Consider the following 15757-nt stretch of genomic DNA (forward strand, 5'->3'; position numbering starts at 1 on the left):
ATATAGGGCCTTGAAATTGCGTGCGATTTGAAATCTAGTTCACTCGCCTCCGACCCCCAGATCATGAATGTTTCTCATAATCATATGTCCAAAGATGGTTAAAATTTTAATGAGACTATTGCTCTACCATTCCAATCTTGTAGGACTGATAGAGTGTCGAAAGGGGCATTTAGGGCACTTATCTTAAAATATAGAACCATAATTATTAATTGAATAGTGTGTTTTGGGAGGATTTTTTTTTTCGTTTTGATTTTCAATTTAGATCTAATTTGGATTATAGCCTTTACAACCAATATTGATCTCATTGCAAATTAACGCTCTCACCAATCCCTTTCTCTCCCACCATCATTCCCTTGTTTCTCTTTATCCCACTTAATCTGGTAAATTGAGACTTGGTTTACATCTGCTTCGTCTACATTCCATTTTCTAATCCTATACTACTGGTTTGTCTGCTAAACTTTTTGAATTATTGCCATATTTTAGCCCATCTACCATTTGGTCTAATTTCCAGTTAGACTTTGTCTAATAGGCCCGTATTCTGAAGTCGGGTTTAACTTAAACTCAGGTTTAAAGTTGCAGTTTAAGTATGGATAACCAATTGTTACATAAAACACTAACGGTAGAGATATTATATATCGCCTCATTTGGCTCTCAAATCATTCATAATTTTCCAGGAAGTATAAATAGATGACTGTCTTCACCATCGATGAATCAGGAAAGAGCACAGTAAACATAAGAAACATACAAAGTAATACAAATTTTGACACTTTTGGCTTCCCATAATTTTAGCACAGAATTAGACCATGGTCTAAGATAAACCTGACTTCAGAATACGGGCCATATACACTAAGTCTAACACCACTTTGTCTACTTGGTTAGATAGCTGTTTATAATCAAAATTTCAATGTGGCAAAATAAAAAATAATGAGTAGACACCGACTGGGCATCCGTCAATATGAAAACTAGTCTGTTGGTATAAGACCAATTAGACCAAATTGAGAGTAGATCAAATGGGTTTAGCCCATGTAGTATCAGACTATATATATGAAAATAGTAGACCAAGTGCTTGATAACAAAATTAATATAAACCCCTTTTGTCACATCCCCATTTCTCTCTCTCCTTCATCATCCTTTTTCAGACTTTACTCAGAGCATAGCAATAGCTGTTTCATTGATCTTTCAATTTCTATACACTATACATGCCATATATATCTCAAGATCTTTAGTGGGAAGCTTGATACCTTGCTTTTTATCCACTGGTAATGATATAATTAATATTCAAAATGTCTAATAGTCATTCATCACAGCCCCCATTTCACAAAGACTTACAATATGGGGACTTTTCCATACTTTAACTACCATGGAAACCTTGAATTTGATTGAGCTGTTTCCACAGTACTTACAATAATGACCAAGTTACTGTAATTGTAAGTTTTTATGAAATAGGGTCCAGAAAAAAAATGGTACACAAATCAAAATTAATAATACAGGATGGGCATGCACAGATCCGAGGGGGAGTGGCATGATCCAATACCATTCTTTAAGGAACTTTTTCGCTTGTCAAACAAATTTTAACAGGAAAAAAGGGTGGTACACCCGAACTGTATGGAGAGAGGTGTATCTTCTAAAAAAAAATTGGTGACACATTTGCTCTGGGCTTTATTTTGTCTAAGATGCAGGGTTGGGGTTGCAATAGGGTTTTATGTTTGGTTTAGGGATAGGTTTGGGGTATAGTGTTAAATCCAGGACTAAAGTCGGCCATTTCAATAGTGTGTGGAATTTACAATGCAGCAATTGTCGCCAAGGCAAATGTCATGGAACAAAAATAAATGGGGACAATAGATCATATTGTTTGTAAAACAAGTGGAGCGCCTCTGGCAGTCTCACCTGCATTACGCTATTCAATATAGTAGCAGTGCTGACGTTGAAAACTAGTATGAAATAATCATTCACAAAAAACACCATTCATAAAATGATACAATACTACATTCATTGACCCTAAATGACACTTGACCATGATCATGTGACCCAACACTTGTCAATGATACTTGATTACACCTATGTCCACAATTCATAATCTATATCCATAAACTTTGAAAGTTATGACAGCAATTTAATAATTACCTCCAACATGGCCAAAGTCATTGACCTCAATGACCTTAGTCATGTGACCTAAAACTTACACAGGATGTTCAGTGATATTTGATTACTCTTATGTCCAAGAAATATGAACTAGACCAATACAATTTCAGAGTTATGATGGTAATTCAACAAATACCCCCAACATTGCCAAAGTTCATTGACCTTTGACCTTGGTCATATGACCTGAAACTCGCACAGGATGTTCAGTAATACTTGATTACTCTTATGTCCAATTTTTATGAATCAGATCCATTAACATTCAGTTATGATGGTAATTCAACAAATACCCCCAACTTGGCTAAAGTTCATTGACCCTAAATGACCTTTGACCTTGGTCATGTGACTTGAAACTCAGGTAGAATGTTAAGTAATATTTGATTACCCTTATGGCCATGTTTCATGAACTAGGTCCATATTCTTTCTAAGTAATGACATTTCAAAAACTTAACCTTAGGTTAAGATTTTGATATTGACTCCCCCAACATGGTCTAAGTTCATTGACCCTAAATGACCTTTGGCCTTGGTCATGTAACCTGAAAATCAAGCAGGATGTTCAGTAATACTTGATTAACCTTACATGTATGTCCAAGTTTCAAGAACTAGGTCAATATACTTTCTAAGTTATGCTGTCATTTCAAAAACTTTACCACCGGTTAAGATTTGATGTTGACGCCGCTGCCGCCGTCGAAAAAGCGGCGCCTATAGTCTCACTCTGCTATGCAGGTGAGACAAAAGTTACTGTAGAGTCTGGATCTGTGGATAAAATTGGTTGGCAACAAGCTACATGTATCTAATGTTAATTGAATCAATCTTGCAATCATAGACATATTACTTTCATTTCCTGTTTGTAGCAGAAAGATCAATGAAACTTGCTAGCCTTTAGCCATCAACACAGGCTATTACTTCTCTTTCAACTCTTACCATCACTCACAAATACAATGCTAAAAGAAGTTTTAAAATAGAAGACAATTAACAAATAAAGATTAAAAATAACTATACAAGTTTGCATTTTGCAAGATATTTCTCACATTTGACATTGTATAATTGTAGCTTTTCATTTTCAAATATTTTTCAACCATCATGAAATGCTGCAGAAATTTATATTGACAGGCAATAATAGGAATCTATCTTTATCAATACATATCAATGCTCCTCTCCCCCATTTCAAAGCTCACATGGTTTAGATACAGCATTAAGGGGAATCCAACCTTGGTAAAAAAAATGTTGTGTTGGAAAAGAGAAAAATAAGAAAGAGAGAATGGTGAAAGTTTGAAAGAAATCGGACAAGCAATAAGAAAGTTGTGTGCTTTAAAACTGAGATCCCTATGACTATGTAAATTTCAAATTGGCAACTGGGTAAGTAAATCATGGCAAGGGGCAAGCACAACTAGATTTTGTGGTTTTCTCCTAAGTACCTACATGAATTCCCCTGGTTGAGCAATCAAAATATAACCTATGTAGCATATTGTTTATGTCCTCATGAAAGGAAAATATAATTTGAAGTAAAACTTCAAATATTTAATTAAAATAAATAAAAAGACATTCTAGCCATTTTATATATTGGAGTAAATTGGAAGAGTAGTCCTTGCCTTACATCACTATGATATCACAAATGCGGCCAATTTGAAGTCTCCATGGGTATAGTGATTTCCAATTTTACAAATTCATTCATAACTTTCTTATTGTTTGTGACTTTGTCCGATACTTTTGGCACTTTCACATATCAACTTGTCTGATTTTTCTTTTTCTTTAGTTTAGCGGTTCATTGGTTTAGAAGAAATTATAAGTTAAGAAAAAACTGGGCTTTGGGCGGGCACCGGTGGACCACCCGGTTCAATATAGGCCCATTTCTTGTTAATGCCCAGGTTAAAGGAAAACATTTATACAGGGGATTAATTGGGATGATTACGCCCCTGAAATGCTCAAAAGAGCCCTGGAAACTCAAAAAGGAGCCACAGAAAAGACCCATTCATTGCCATGTTAAAGTTTATCCAAAGTTGCAGATATAAGCAATAAGTTGTGAAAAGTAGCCCACCCCCCCCCTCGGAAATAAAACATTGATATTTTGCCTGCCCAGGTTACTAATGTGTATGTATTATATGTGTCTCCTACTCTCAGATAAATTTGTTCAATAAATTCCTCCCAGAATGGTGTGTATTATCTTTTATCTTGACACATACTTTCAGGTCATTTTATATAAATCTCTCTCTCTCTCTCTTTCTATGACAGCCAAGTAGAAGCTACACGTCAGTAGGTTGGATATCCATTATGAGTGACAGTCTGCTGCAGACTATCAGCAATTAATTGACAGCTTGGCCACAGGAAACTGTTTTTAAACACTAGGTCATTTCTCTCAAAGCGGAAAAAGCATGGCATCAACATCTCTGTAGAGGGCTCATTCCTTACACCTTGGTTAAATATTGTGTCAAACTGGATCAACCTTCTCCATGAAGGAAGAGGGACCTTCCCCATGCAACTGCTTATCAAGTTCTTCTCTGAGGGTTGAACTGTCTTTTGAACTATCTCCATCTTCACTCTTTGAACTTCCATTCTTGTCTGCACATCGGACAGAGTTGGTGGACCTGCTGTGAGTTCAGCCACTTCAGGATACAGTGCATATGGAAAACATGGGAGCACTGGCCCCAAACTGTAGACAAGAGAAATAAAATAGAATAAAGGATGAGGCTATGGTTTTGGGGGACATATGAGGTTTCAATAATCGATTAAGATAATCAAGTTAATAATCCTCTTAAAAAAAAACCCAATAATTTTAAGATGTATTGCATATGAAATTATGGGACATATTTCTATAAAGCATAAAGAGAGTACAGATTCTCATATTTCCTGTATTTATTTTCATTTATTATTCACTCTATATACTATAAGAGTGTGAAAATGTGGTACAAAACAACCTATTCATAGAAACAGATATGTGCAATTTAGGTATGCATATGTTCTGTACAGTAAAAAAGTTACACACTCAGAATAGAAGATCACAGAGTACACATGAAAGATAAAGAGGGATGATTTCACTGAGATGTTATTTCTTGTTCTCATGCCTTTTAGTTTACCTTTATCTTGTTCCTCCTCTTAAAAACTTTTCTCCTCCATCCCTCCTTATAATCTTTGTCTTAGAGAACTTTATTTTCTATTTCTTTTATTTTTCCCTCTCTCTCTTCTCCCCACTCCTCTACTTACCAAGAGGGCAGTCATCACCAGGCATTTTGCAGTCAGGGCAACAACCATCAAATGCTGTTCTGCAGATCCCACAGTTGTCATCATTGGCTATCCACCTCCATGTTGCGACAGCTGTCCAACTGCACATATAAGAACAACCAAATATACAATGAAACTTACTTCATTTGGCTGGTTAGCAATAAAACAATCAGGCTTGTACCAACTGGGTCTAACTGTAACAAAGGTACTAAAACTATGTTGAGTACCTAATTTTTTTGGAGAGATTACACCCAGTTGTCTTCAGAGATTACCAAGTCATTTGTGAAGTTATCCTCTTCTTTGACATGGAGAGCCCTTTATGAAGTATATCATGCTCATAAATTTGCTTTCAGCCCAGCACAGGATTTCAAGAGCTTATAACAGTTGTGGGCCAAGTATTTTGCTATTAATTTTTGTACATCTCAAAGTGCAACTGTGGAGCCTGTTCTACCAAAAAAGGGCAGTTTAATCAATACTGCACAATGGTAGAGGTACAAAGTCCATAATCTACATGTATATGATCCGATTGTAAAGCAATTCTGCTTCATTTTAAATTGTTATCAATATATCATGAACATGTAAATAAGGTGCAAAACTGAACCAATGCCATACATACAATTATACATATTACATTAGCTCATCGGAGAATGGGAGATTCACACAATATCATTACAAGATCATCATCACTGCAACATTTATGTTCCATTCAAAGCAAAGAAGGGATAAATTGTATAAACCTGTAAATATCTCATGAAAAAAAAATCAAATATTGATGTTAGACCTACACGTTACTTTATTCAACCTTCAACCCCTCCCCATATATATCACAATTCCACAATGCTTCAAAGATGAAAACTACCTGTCTCAAAGCTTGTGACTACCTCAAACTCTTATGTTGTTGGGTATCTTTCAGAGAGGTTTCAGAAAGATGTATGAGGTGTTTCTTTTCAAAAGGATTGCAATTACATGAAAAGTATAGTTCTACTTACCCTGTGTTTAATCCAATTACATGCACCAAAGTCAAAGGATTGGGTAGTCATCAGGAAAATGAGAAAGAATACAAAGAAAAGTATAGAATTAGTTGATGTTTAACAAAGCAAGAACTTTATAGAGCCTCACTTAAACTTTGGTGAATACCCCTAATTAACAATGTACGTCACACTTCAGTTTATTGTTAAAGTATGTCATAAAACTATGGAAGTTTAAAAGTGCTACCTAGATGTTCAGATAATCATCTCGTCATGTCTAGATCTCTTAGGAAAAAATATGAGATGACGAGATCTTGAATCCTGTAAAAGGAATGATCAGATGACGTGATCTTCCATATCGTCATGCCTACATTCCGTGGGAGACATGATCAGATTACAAGAGCTTGGATATCGTCATGTCTACATCTTTTAGAAGATGATCAGACGACAAGATCTTGGATCTTGACAACCAAGCCTGCTGCTCCGCCGACGACCAAGCCTACCACACCACTCACAACCCAAGCTGCCGCATCCCCCACACCTGACATCGCCGCACCGCCGACACAACGATGCCGCTATAATCTCTGCCCACGCCTATCAAACATACACCAAGGAACTTCACAGCCGACCCGGCCCGCCACCAATTCCTCCAACGTCCGCACTCACGCCAACACAAATCCACGAAGTCATAGCGCCACCACTGACCACCCGCCGCCGACCCGACCGGCCACCGATTCCTGCGACGTCTGCTTTCTCACCATAAGTAACCCTGCTTGTTTAGCATCCTTTACTCCTGAAGACGGAGAGTCAGCCTGCCCGAAACGTCGAATAACCTCTCTTCACTTCATCCTGCTACTACTCAAACCATCGCTATTCAAGCCATATTCAGCTCATCTCATCTGGTTTACAGTCCTTTTCAGGCCTTCACTCACTTTCACGAAAAGAATACTTCTAATTTCCTCTTTTCATCCTATCTCGTCTTTCCATTTCAATCTTTCTGCCTGTATTTCCTTCCCTTCTTCATATTACACGTGGTGAACTGTAAACCTTCTCCACATTATAAACTCCAGTACTCCACCATACAAACCTACAAAGATCATCTTGGATCTTGTTATGTCTACATCCATTGGAAGAGATGATATTACATCTTTTACTTCCCTAATTATCTCCTCACCATGATAATACTTTAGAATCACGTACGAGAGCTAGGTAATATTGCCGTTGTATTATTCAAAATTGTTGTAAATATTGCTTTGATTTGAACTAATGGGAGCCGGGGGGGGGGGGGGGCGCAGGGTTGGCTTCTATATTATGTTTGTGGAAGTGGCCGGGGAATAATTTTGTACGAAATGTCCTTTATTTTGTGTTTAATATACAGCGAGTAACTGACTGGGGTTACTATAATGGGCAAACCAATATTCCCCAAACCTTGACAACTATATCATTATAAAGACAATGTTACACAATCTTGACCTAAACTTGACTTTTGGTAATTCAGCAAAGAAATAATAATCCTCGAAAATAAAATCATGTATGTGTCAGGTAAATTCCCAGCATTTTTATATATCGGTAAACTATCAATTTCACAGTTCAAGTGTCAAAATTAAACACTAAAACTGAACAATGGTCAATTGCAAGGGGAGAAGATATGTGGAATATACCACCGGACACCAGTATGGGATCGCGGAAAAGGTTACTCAACTAGGATTGCTACACTCCTACTTAGACTTATTGTTATGTATTATTTACACAACAATATGACAAAATAACCATTCTTCGGGCGAACAATTAGTAAGTTATTTGAATCTAATGATTTTTTTTACAAATATAACAAAAATTTACCGGATTTCAAATGCCTGCCATTTCTTTAAAAAAACTAGGAAAAAAAATCCACCAACGTTATCAGTTAGCATGGTTAGGGAAAATTCTAGCAAATGTACTACAGTGCTTTTTCAATGTATTAAAATTTAAGTAAATATTAAAAAATAAGGATTTTGCAAAGTTAGGCTTATATCAAATTTCTGCTAATATATTTTGGGAAGTTTGTATCACTCATCAAAATGACTGATAATTCGAAGTCTTTCCCACATTTGCTTGTAAACTCGGTATAGTGGGTGATTGCATTACCGACCGGCCTTGACCTTGTATTACCGAACGCGCGCATCGTACGCGTCAGAAAATAATTTCATACGCTCAAACTTTGCTACATCCTTCCAAAGGAAACTTGAATAGAAATGATAAAAAATGGTAAAAAACACTTTTTTCACTCTTAATATTCTAAAAATAATAAAATATGGTCAAACTCAAAGTAGCTCATCAGCATGATCAGTGATTTTGTTGTTTTCTCAACTTTTTCCATAGAAAAAACACATTTTCGGTAATACGATACCTTTTTCAAGTGACCAAAAAATTAATGTGTAGAGGGGTTCGATTGGAAGCTAATACTAATAGTAATATCGTAAAAGGGAAAAACGATTTCGGCAAAATTTTTACATGTTTATATTTTGTAGGTAATTGTGTATTTATGGTGAAAGTTTGGTGAATTTTATGAGAATAATGTGTTTGATATGATTGAATTCATGAAAAGTGTTTGTAATGTAAATGATAAACATTTATGATTCATATTCAGACTCATAGTCATATTCTAGACCAAAAGCTTCGGTCTCTAGTGTTATGTTGGTTGTTCAGCTGAACTCCGTTGGCTTCACTCACCAAATACAGAGACCGAAGTTCTAGCGCGATCTGTACAGGGGACTCAATGGCCATATGTTTATGTGTGTTAAGGACGTTCCACAGTTATGTTTGTGCGCATTATGATCTGCGCATAGTTTACACTCTGCGCGCTGACGTCACAATGGATGAACAGGTGATTAATTAGCTGCGGGTATGAGCTGATTTTTCTCATCTTCTGCACTTTAACTGCAGATCCGATGCATTATTTCATGAAGCTAAAAACTGAAATTATTCCATGGACCATTCAAAAACAAATTCTCTACAATTTCAAAATACTTTACTCTGCAGTGCTGCCAAGAATCACGAATATTAAACCGAGTTTGAATGAATGGTATAGTGGTTTTGATTTTTTCTTCACATAGATACAAAGCATTCGGCGCATTTTTGGTGTTTTAAAAAGCACATTTGCTCTAATAAAAATGCTGATAGTTTAAAAACAAGCACATGAACCCCTATTTTTTAATGTTTGTACCTCTTAGGTATACCTTCCTCTACAACTCTGCAAATTCTGGTGAAAATGACATGGATTTTGAATAAAGTGCAGCATTTATTGTACTTTTGTAGTTTGTTACTAAAAATTTCACATTTTTTAGATTGGGATTTTGTTATCTTTTACCCCATTTTTAAGAACTGACAGTGCTGTTAAACTTAAAATTGCAAACAAATAGCACTATAAATAGATTATCCATTCTAACGATACAATTATTAACTCTCTTGCGAAATTTGATGACTTTTTCATGTATTTTGACTGAGTAATAGAGGTTTAAACTCATTGTAGTAATCTTGGGCGGTCTAAAAATGCCAAATTCTTTCGAATGCGCAATTCTTAAGAACATCAATTTGGGTGAACTTTGAAGCTCTATAGCAAAAAATCAAGCACATGGACCTATGTTGTATTTTGCACATTTCGAATAGTAAGGTTCTAAAGTATCTATGTGCAAAGTTTGGTGAAAATGACATGGATTTCACTTTAACTGTGGAACGTCCTTAAGTATGGATAAAACAGGGCAGTGAAGTTGCGCGACAGCCGAGGTAAGTCACTGTTTTTGTTCCTTTTAACTTGATTTTCCCCGTTTTTTCGCAATTAATGCCAAGAGGGAATGTTAATTTGCATTTCGGTCGCGTTAATTTTCAAAAGTTTGATTCATTAAAGACAAAAATTGAAGAGCCCCGACGGGGGGATTTTGCATTGTAAGTCCCCTAATGGTGGCTGCACGATAGCGAGCCATCTGTGTATGAGGAGAAATTTAAAAAATAAAAAAATGTTAAAAAACTCCTCGAAACAGACGGCTGCCAGCTGTCTAAGTCATATTCATACTCAGTCATAATCACTCATACTTAGCCTTACTAAATTTCAACGATAATGACGATTCCATTGTTTTTAGCATTTTTTTAAGGATTTTAATATCGCAGACATTTTGGAGAGGGAGCAAAGCGATGCTTACAAGTGTTGCTTACAAGATTGCTTGGCGAGAGGAGAAGGCCTAGGCTAGTTTCAATGGCGCGCTCCGCTGAGTTGATTGAGGCCGTTACGTGGCAGAGGCCTAGCCCTACGCTACAGACTTCCATGCCGAAGCAGCCCGACATCGACAACAACGGGCGAGCGAACGGGTGGTGTATGCTGCAAACCGGCGAACTGGACACACGGTCATCATGAGACATGACGATTTAGACTTGAATTGAGCCGAGGGTAGGCTAGCTTTATGCGGCTCAGTCAGACTATTCTTACGGGATACCATGGCTTGTGATGTAACTTACTTTTCACCTTGACTTTCATCTTTGTCTTTAACGTTAAGAACGGATTTGACTCCCTGTCTTGAGCAATCCCAGGTACCGGTACACTTGCGATCGATCGCTGCGCGCTGGAAGTCGGCGCGGCTAGCTAGCTATCGGCGGAACCTTCGCTCGTGATCCGTTTGAAAATTGGTAGGCACTTATGATCCAAGTTTGAAAGGAGACTCGTAAAATGACGTCAGTCTCGCCGATGAATATTCATTAGATCGTGGTCGTGCGTGTTCAATACACACTGCGTGCAGGCATGCAGATAGTTATATGCGAGGAACTTTGGCTCCAGAGACAAGTTGTCAAATAACGTGTGTGTGTGTGCGTGTGTGTACCATCGGCTGGTAGTATGCCATGCTGTCTAAGACTTCAAACGCGTCGGAGAGAGTGCATGGCAATTCGGTAAAACGAAGTTTCCGATATAAAGAGATAATAAAATAACACTATGTACAGTACGCCCGGGGGGCCACTTACATTGACGAGTGGATACCATGCGCGACCAAAAAAAACACGTAAAAAGGATGTCTTTTTCAAGAGAGGGCACGTTACGTACGTAACGTGATAAGGGTGTCAAAAACACAAAAATATTGAAAAAAGGGTATCTATTTCCAGTACGTTGAGAGGCAAATGTCAGATCAGGGGAGGCAGGAGTACAATCAGGTTTTTTAAAGGGAAGAATAGTGTAGAATAAAAGGTATTATATATAGCCAAATGATCTAGGTGAGGGAAGTGAACAATGATATGTTTTTAAAAAAAAGAATGAATATACCTTACCTGAATATTATGGTGAAGCCAATTTAAAAGGAGGTGAGACAAGTTTCAATGGAGGTTTTAAAAAAGAATAAACTGTATTATATGGTGAAGCCAATTTAAAAGGAGGTGAGGCAAGTTTTAATGGAGGTTTTTAAAAAGAATAAACTGTATTATGGTGAAGCCAATTTAAAAGGAGGTGAGGCAAGTTTCAATGGAGGTTTTTAAAAAGAATAAACTGTACTACAAATTATGGTGAAGCCAATTTAAAAGGAGGTGAGGCAAGTTTCAATTGAGGTTTTTAAAAAGAATAAACTGTACTACAAATTTAAAAGGAGGCGAGGCAAGTTTCAATGGAGGTTTTTAAAAAAGAATAAACTGTACTACAAATTATGGTGAAGCCAATTCAAAAGGAGGTGAGGCAAGTTTCAATGGAGGTTTTAAAAAAAGAATAAACTGCACTACAAATTATGGTGAAGCCAATTTAAAAGGAGGTGAGGCAAGTTTTAATGGAAGTTTTTAAAAAGAATAAACTGTATTATGGTGAAGCCAATTTAAGAGGAGGTGAGGCAAGTTTCAATGGAGGTTTTTAAAAAGAATAAACTGTATTATGGTGAAGCCAATTTAAAAGGAGGTGAGGCAAGTTTTAATGGAGGTTTTTAAAAAGAATAAACTGTATTATGGTGAAGCCAATTCAAAAGGAGGTGAGGCAAGTTTCAATGGAGGTTTTTAAAAAGAATAAACTGTACTACAAATTATATGGTGAAGCCAATTTAAAAGGAGGTGAGGCAAGTTTCAATTGAGGTTTTTAAAAAGAATAAACTGTACTACAAATTTAAAAGGAGGCGAGGCAAGTTTCAATGGAGGTTTTTAAAAAAGAATAAACTGTACTACAAATTATGGTGAAGCCAATTCAAAAGGAGGTGAGGCAAGTTTCAATGGAGGTTTTAAAAAAAGAATAAACTGTACTACAAATTATGGTGAAGCCAATTTAAAAGGAGGTGAGGCAAGTTTCAATTGAGGTTTTTAAAAAGAATAAACTGTACTACAAATTTAAAAGGAGGCGAGGCAAGTTTCAATGGAGCTAGGTTTTTAAAAAAGAATAAACTGTACTACAAATTATGGTGAAGCCAATTCAAAAGGAGGTGAGGCAAGTTTCAATGGAGGTTTTAAAAAAAGAATAAACTGTACTACAAATTATGGTGAAGCCAATTTAAAAGGAGGTGAGGCAAGTTTCAATGGAGGTTTTTAAAAAAGAATAGACTGTACTACAAATTTGAAAGGAGGTGAGGCAAGTTTCAATGGAGGTTTTTAAAAAGAATAAACTGTACTACAAATTATGGTGAAGCCAATTTAAAAGGAGGTGAGGCAAGCCTCAATGGAGGTATTTAAAAAGAATAAACTGTATTATGGTGAAGCCAATTTAAAAGGAGGTGAGGCAAGTTTCAATGGAGGTTTTAAAAAAATAATTAACTGTACTACAAATTATGGTGAAGCCAATTTAAAAGGAGGTGAGGCATACATATGTAATGTCTTTCAAGCTGTATGACAAAAATATTCTTTTCCATCCAACATCAGCTTCTACTATTTTTTAAGGTTAGTTTTTATTGTCATGTTGGCAAATTGTGAAATAGTTCATGTTGAAATATGTTGTATTACCTGTCATGCATTTGTAATGTTATTTTTTTAGCATATATTCTGTCATCATTTTCAGTACATAAAAGTTTATTCAATGTATGCCTTTACCAAAGTTGGCCATAAGCACAGTGGGACCAACTATCACTGAAGACAACACAACAATTACTCAAAATATATGCATAGCCTTATGAATGTACAAGTCAATAAAATCTACTATGACTACATTGCTTTTTTTTGTGCAACACAGTCATATTTCACTTGGATCAATTCAAAATTGAGTGGTGTTTTGGGGGTAATGCTATGGTAACTGCAGTTCTGTTGTCCTCTGACAGTTGGTGTTGTAAGGATGTGATTGGCAGTGTGTGGACGTCATGTTATAAGAGAAAAAAGTTAAAGTGAGAGTGTTGGCTTTGAAATGGACTCAACCTATGAAAGTTAAAGTTTGTGCTGCAGAAACTGGTGTGGTAGTGGGATGATAATGATGATGAGGAACAGGGCCGGTTTTCAATGCTACTCTTAAAGCCACAATTTCAAGTATATTTTACTCAGTATTTTGCAAAAGTAAAATACTTATCCATCTTTGGTATTCAATTGCATTTTTTTTGGGCTAAATATTTTGCTTAAATGTAAGTCAGCCATCTACTAGACTTAAGTCTACATATACAAAAATGATACGCACAGAAATACATTCACACATTTGGCACTATTTGGCTCAAAATTTATAACATCACAATGGGTATTAGTATTTAGTTCAATTTGGATAAGGTAAATTCTGAGATCTGATCTGCATACAAGTTTAAGCATTTTGATAAGCAAGCCAAATTGCTAAGTAAAATACTTACAAAATAAAAACTTAGAATTTAATAGGCGGCCGAGGTATTATTTTCTTCCAGAGGACATGTACAGATTTCTTGTTGACAAAGGATGACATGATGATTATTTTGCAAATATGGCTTATTAAAAAATATATTATGTATATTCCATTTCAGTGACAATTGCATTTTTGGGGAGGGGATATTACGTATTTGGGAATGGAAAAGTTCAAAATTAATGCAAACTTAACCTATTTACGCAGGGGGGGGGGGGGGCTCTGAGCTCTGCGATTTAAAAAAAAAGTCTTTTGCATGTTTTGAGACCAGTTTTGCGAAGCCCGGGTACTGGGTTCTGAAAATTACCAAACAATTTGTAAGTGCATATCAGACAAAAATGGCTCAAAATTGTGATATTTGTGTACCACGTCAATGGAATATGCGTTTTCAACCAAAATTCATGAATGCCTAATTGTTTTTAGTTTTGTTGAACTAAACTGATTTATTTTATCTGTTACGAGAGTCCGATCGAGCATCGTTGAAAAAAAACAATGCAATACAAAGGTAAAAACACAAGAAATACATTATCGAAGAACACCACAAAGAGTTTCTAAACCAAAAATTAGAACATTTGGAGCTTTATTTAGGGAGTTAGAGGAATAGGTATAGTATACTAATTATGCACAAATGAGCATAATCAATTAATAGCAATTTGCATGAAATAAATAACTACACAATTTTGTGGATTATTAAAAGCAATTGCGATCTTTCTCTTCACTATTCATTGTTTTTAGAAACCTCATTGAAGACTTGCCTCATGCACCTCTCAAGATGGCTTCATCATTTGAATTATATTCTACACTTATCATTCTTTAAAAAAAATCATTGTAGACATGCCTCACCTCCTCTCAAATTGCCTTCACCATAACTTGTAATACAGTTTATTCTTTTTAAAAACCTCCATTAACTAATTACCTCACCTCCTTTTAAATTGGCTTCACCATAATTTGTAATACAGTTTATTCTTTTTAAAAACCTCTATTGATCAACTTGCGTCGCCTCCTTTTAAATTTGTAGTACAGTTTATTCTTTTTTAAAAACCTCCATTGAAACTTGCCTCACCTCCTTTTAAACTGGCTTCACCATAATACAGTTTATTCTTTTTAAAAACCTCCATTAAAACTTGCCTCACCTCCTTTTAAATTGGCTTCACCATAATACAGTTTATTCTTTTTAAATACCTCCATTGAGGCTTGCCTCACCTCCTTTTAAATTGGCTTCACCATAATTTGTAGTACAGTTTATTCTTTTTAAAAACCTCCATTGAAACTTGCCTCACCTCCTTTCAAATTTGTAGTACAGTTTATTCTTTTTTAAAAACCTCCATTGAAACTTGCCTCACCTCCTTTTAAATTGGCTTCATCATAATTTGTAGTACAGTTTATTCTTTTTTTAAAACCTCCATTGAAACTTGCCTCACCTCCTTTTGAATTGGCTTCACCATAATTTGTAGTACAGTTTATTCTTTTTTAAAAACCTAGCTCCATTGAAACTTGCCTCGCCTCCTTTTAAATTTGTAGTACAGTTTATTCTTTTTAAAAACCTCAATTGAAACTTGCCTCACCTCCTTTTAAATTGGCTTCACCATAATTTGTAGTACAGTTTATTCTTTTTTTAAAACCTCCATTGAAACTTGCCTCACCTCCTTTTGAATTGGCT

General features: G+C 35.9%; 1 protein-coding gene across 1 annotated transcript; it reads right to left on the reverse strand.

Moving 5' to 3' along the window:
• Nucleotides 1-3125: 3125 nt before the first annotated feature.
• Nucleotides 3126-10924, reverse strand: LOC129261916 (anaphase-promoting complex subunit 11-like). The gene is made up of 3 exons (XM_064099642.1): nucleotides 10796-10924; nucleotides 5341-5459; nucleotides 3126-4789 (listed from the first exon to the last, which is right to left on the reverse strand). The coding sequence occupies exons 1-3, from the start codon at nucleotides 10834-10836 to the stop codon at nucleotides 4674-4676; spliced, it is 276 nt and encodes a 91-aa protein (XP_063955712.1). The 5' UTR covers nucleotides 10837-10924; the 3' UTR covers nucleotides 3126-4673.
• Between the last annotated feature and the right edge of the window lie 4833 nt (nucleotides 10925-15757).

Source organism: Lytechinus pictus, chromosome 5 (genome assembly GCF_037042905.1).
Source record: "Lytechinus pictus isolate F3 Inbred chromosome 5, Lp3.0, whole genome shotgun sequence".
Taxonomy (NCBI): Eukaryota; Metazoa; Echinodermata; class Echinoidea; order Temnopleuroida; family Toxopneustidae; genus Lytechinus; species Lytechinus pictus.

Coding starts and splice junctions, on each gene's coding strand:
- LOC129261916 (XM_064099642.1), bottom strand. CDS start 10,836: ATGAAAGTCAAGGTGAAAAGTAAGTTACATCACAAGCCATG. Junction 5,460..10,795: donor AAGTTACATCACAAGCCATG/GTATCCCGTAAG, acceptor TTATATGTGCAG/TTGGACAGCTGTCGCAACAT. Junction 4,790..5,340: donor TGGTGATGACTGCCCTCTTG/GTAAGTAGAGGA, acceptor TCTTGTCTACAG/TTTGGGGCCAGTGCTCCCAT.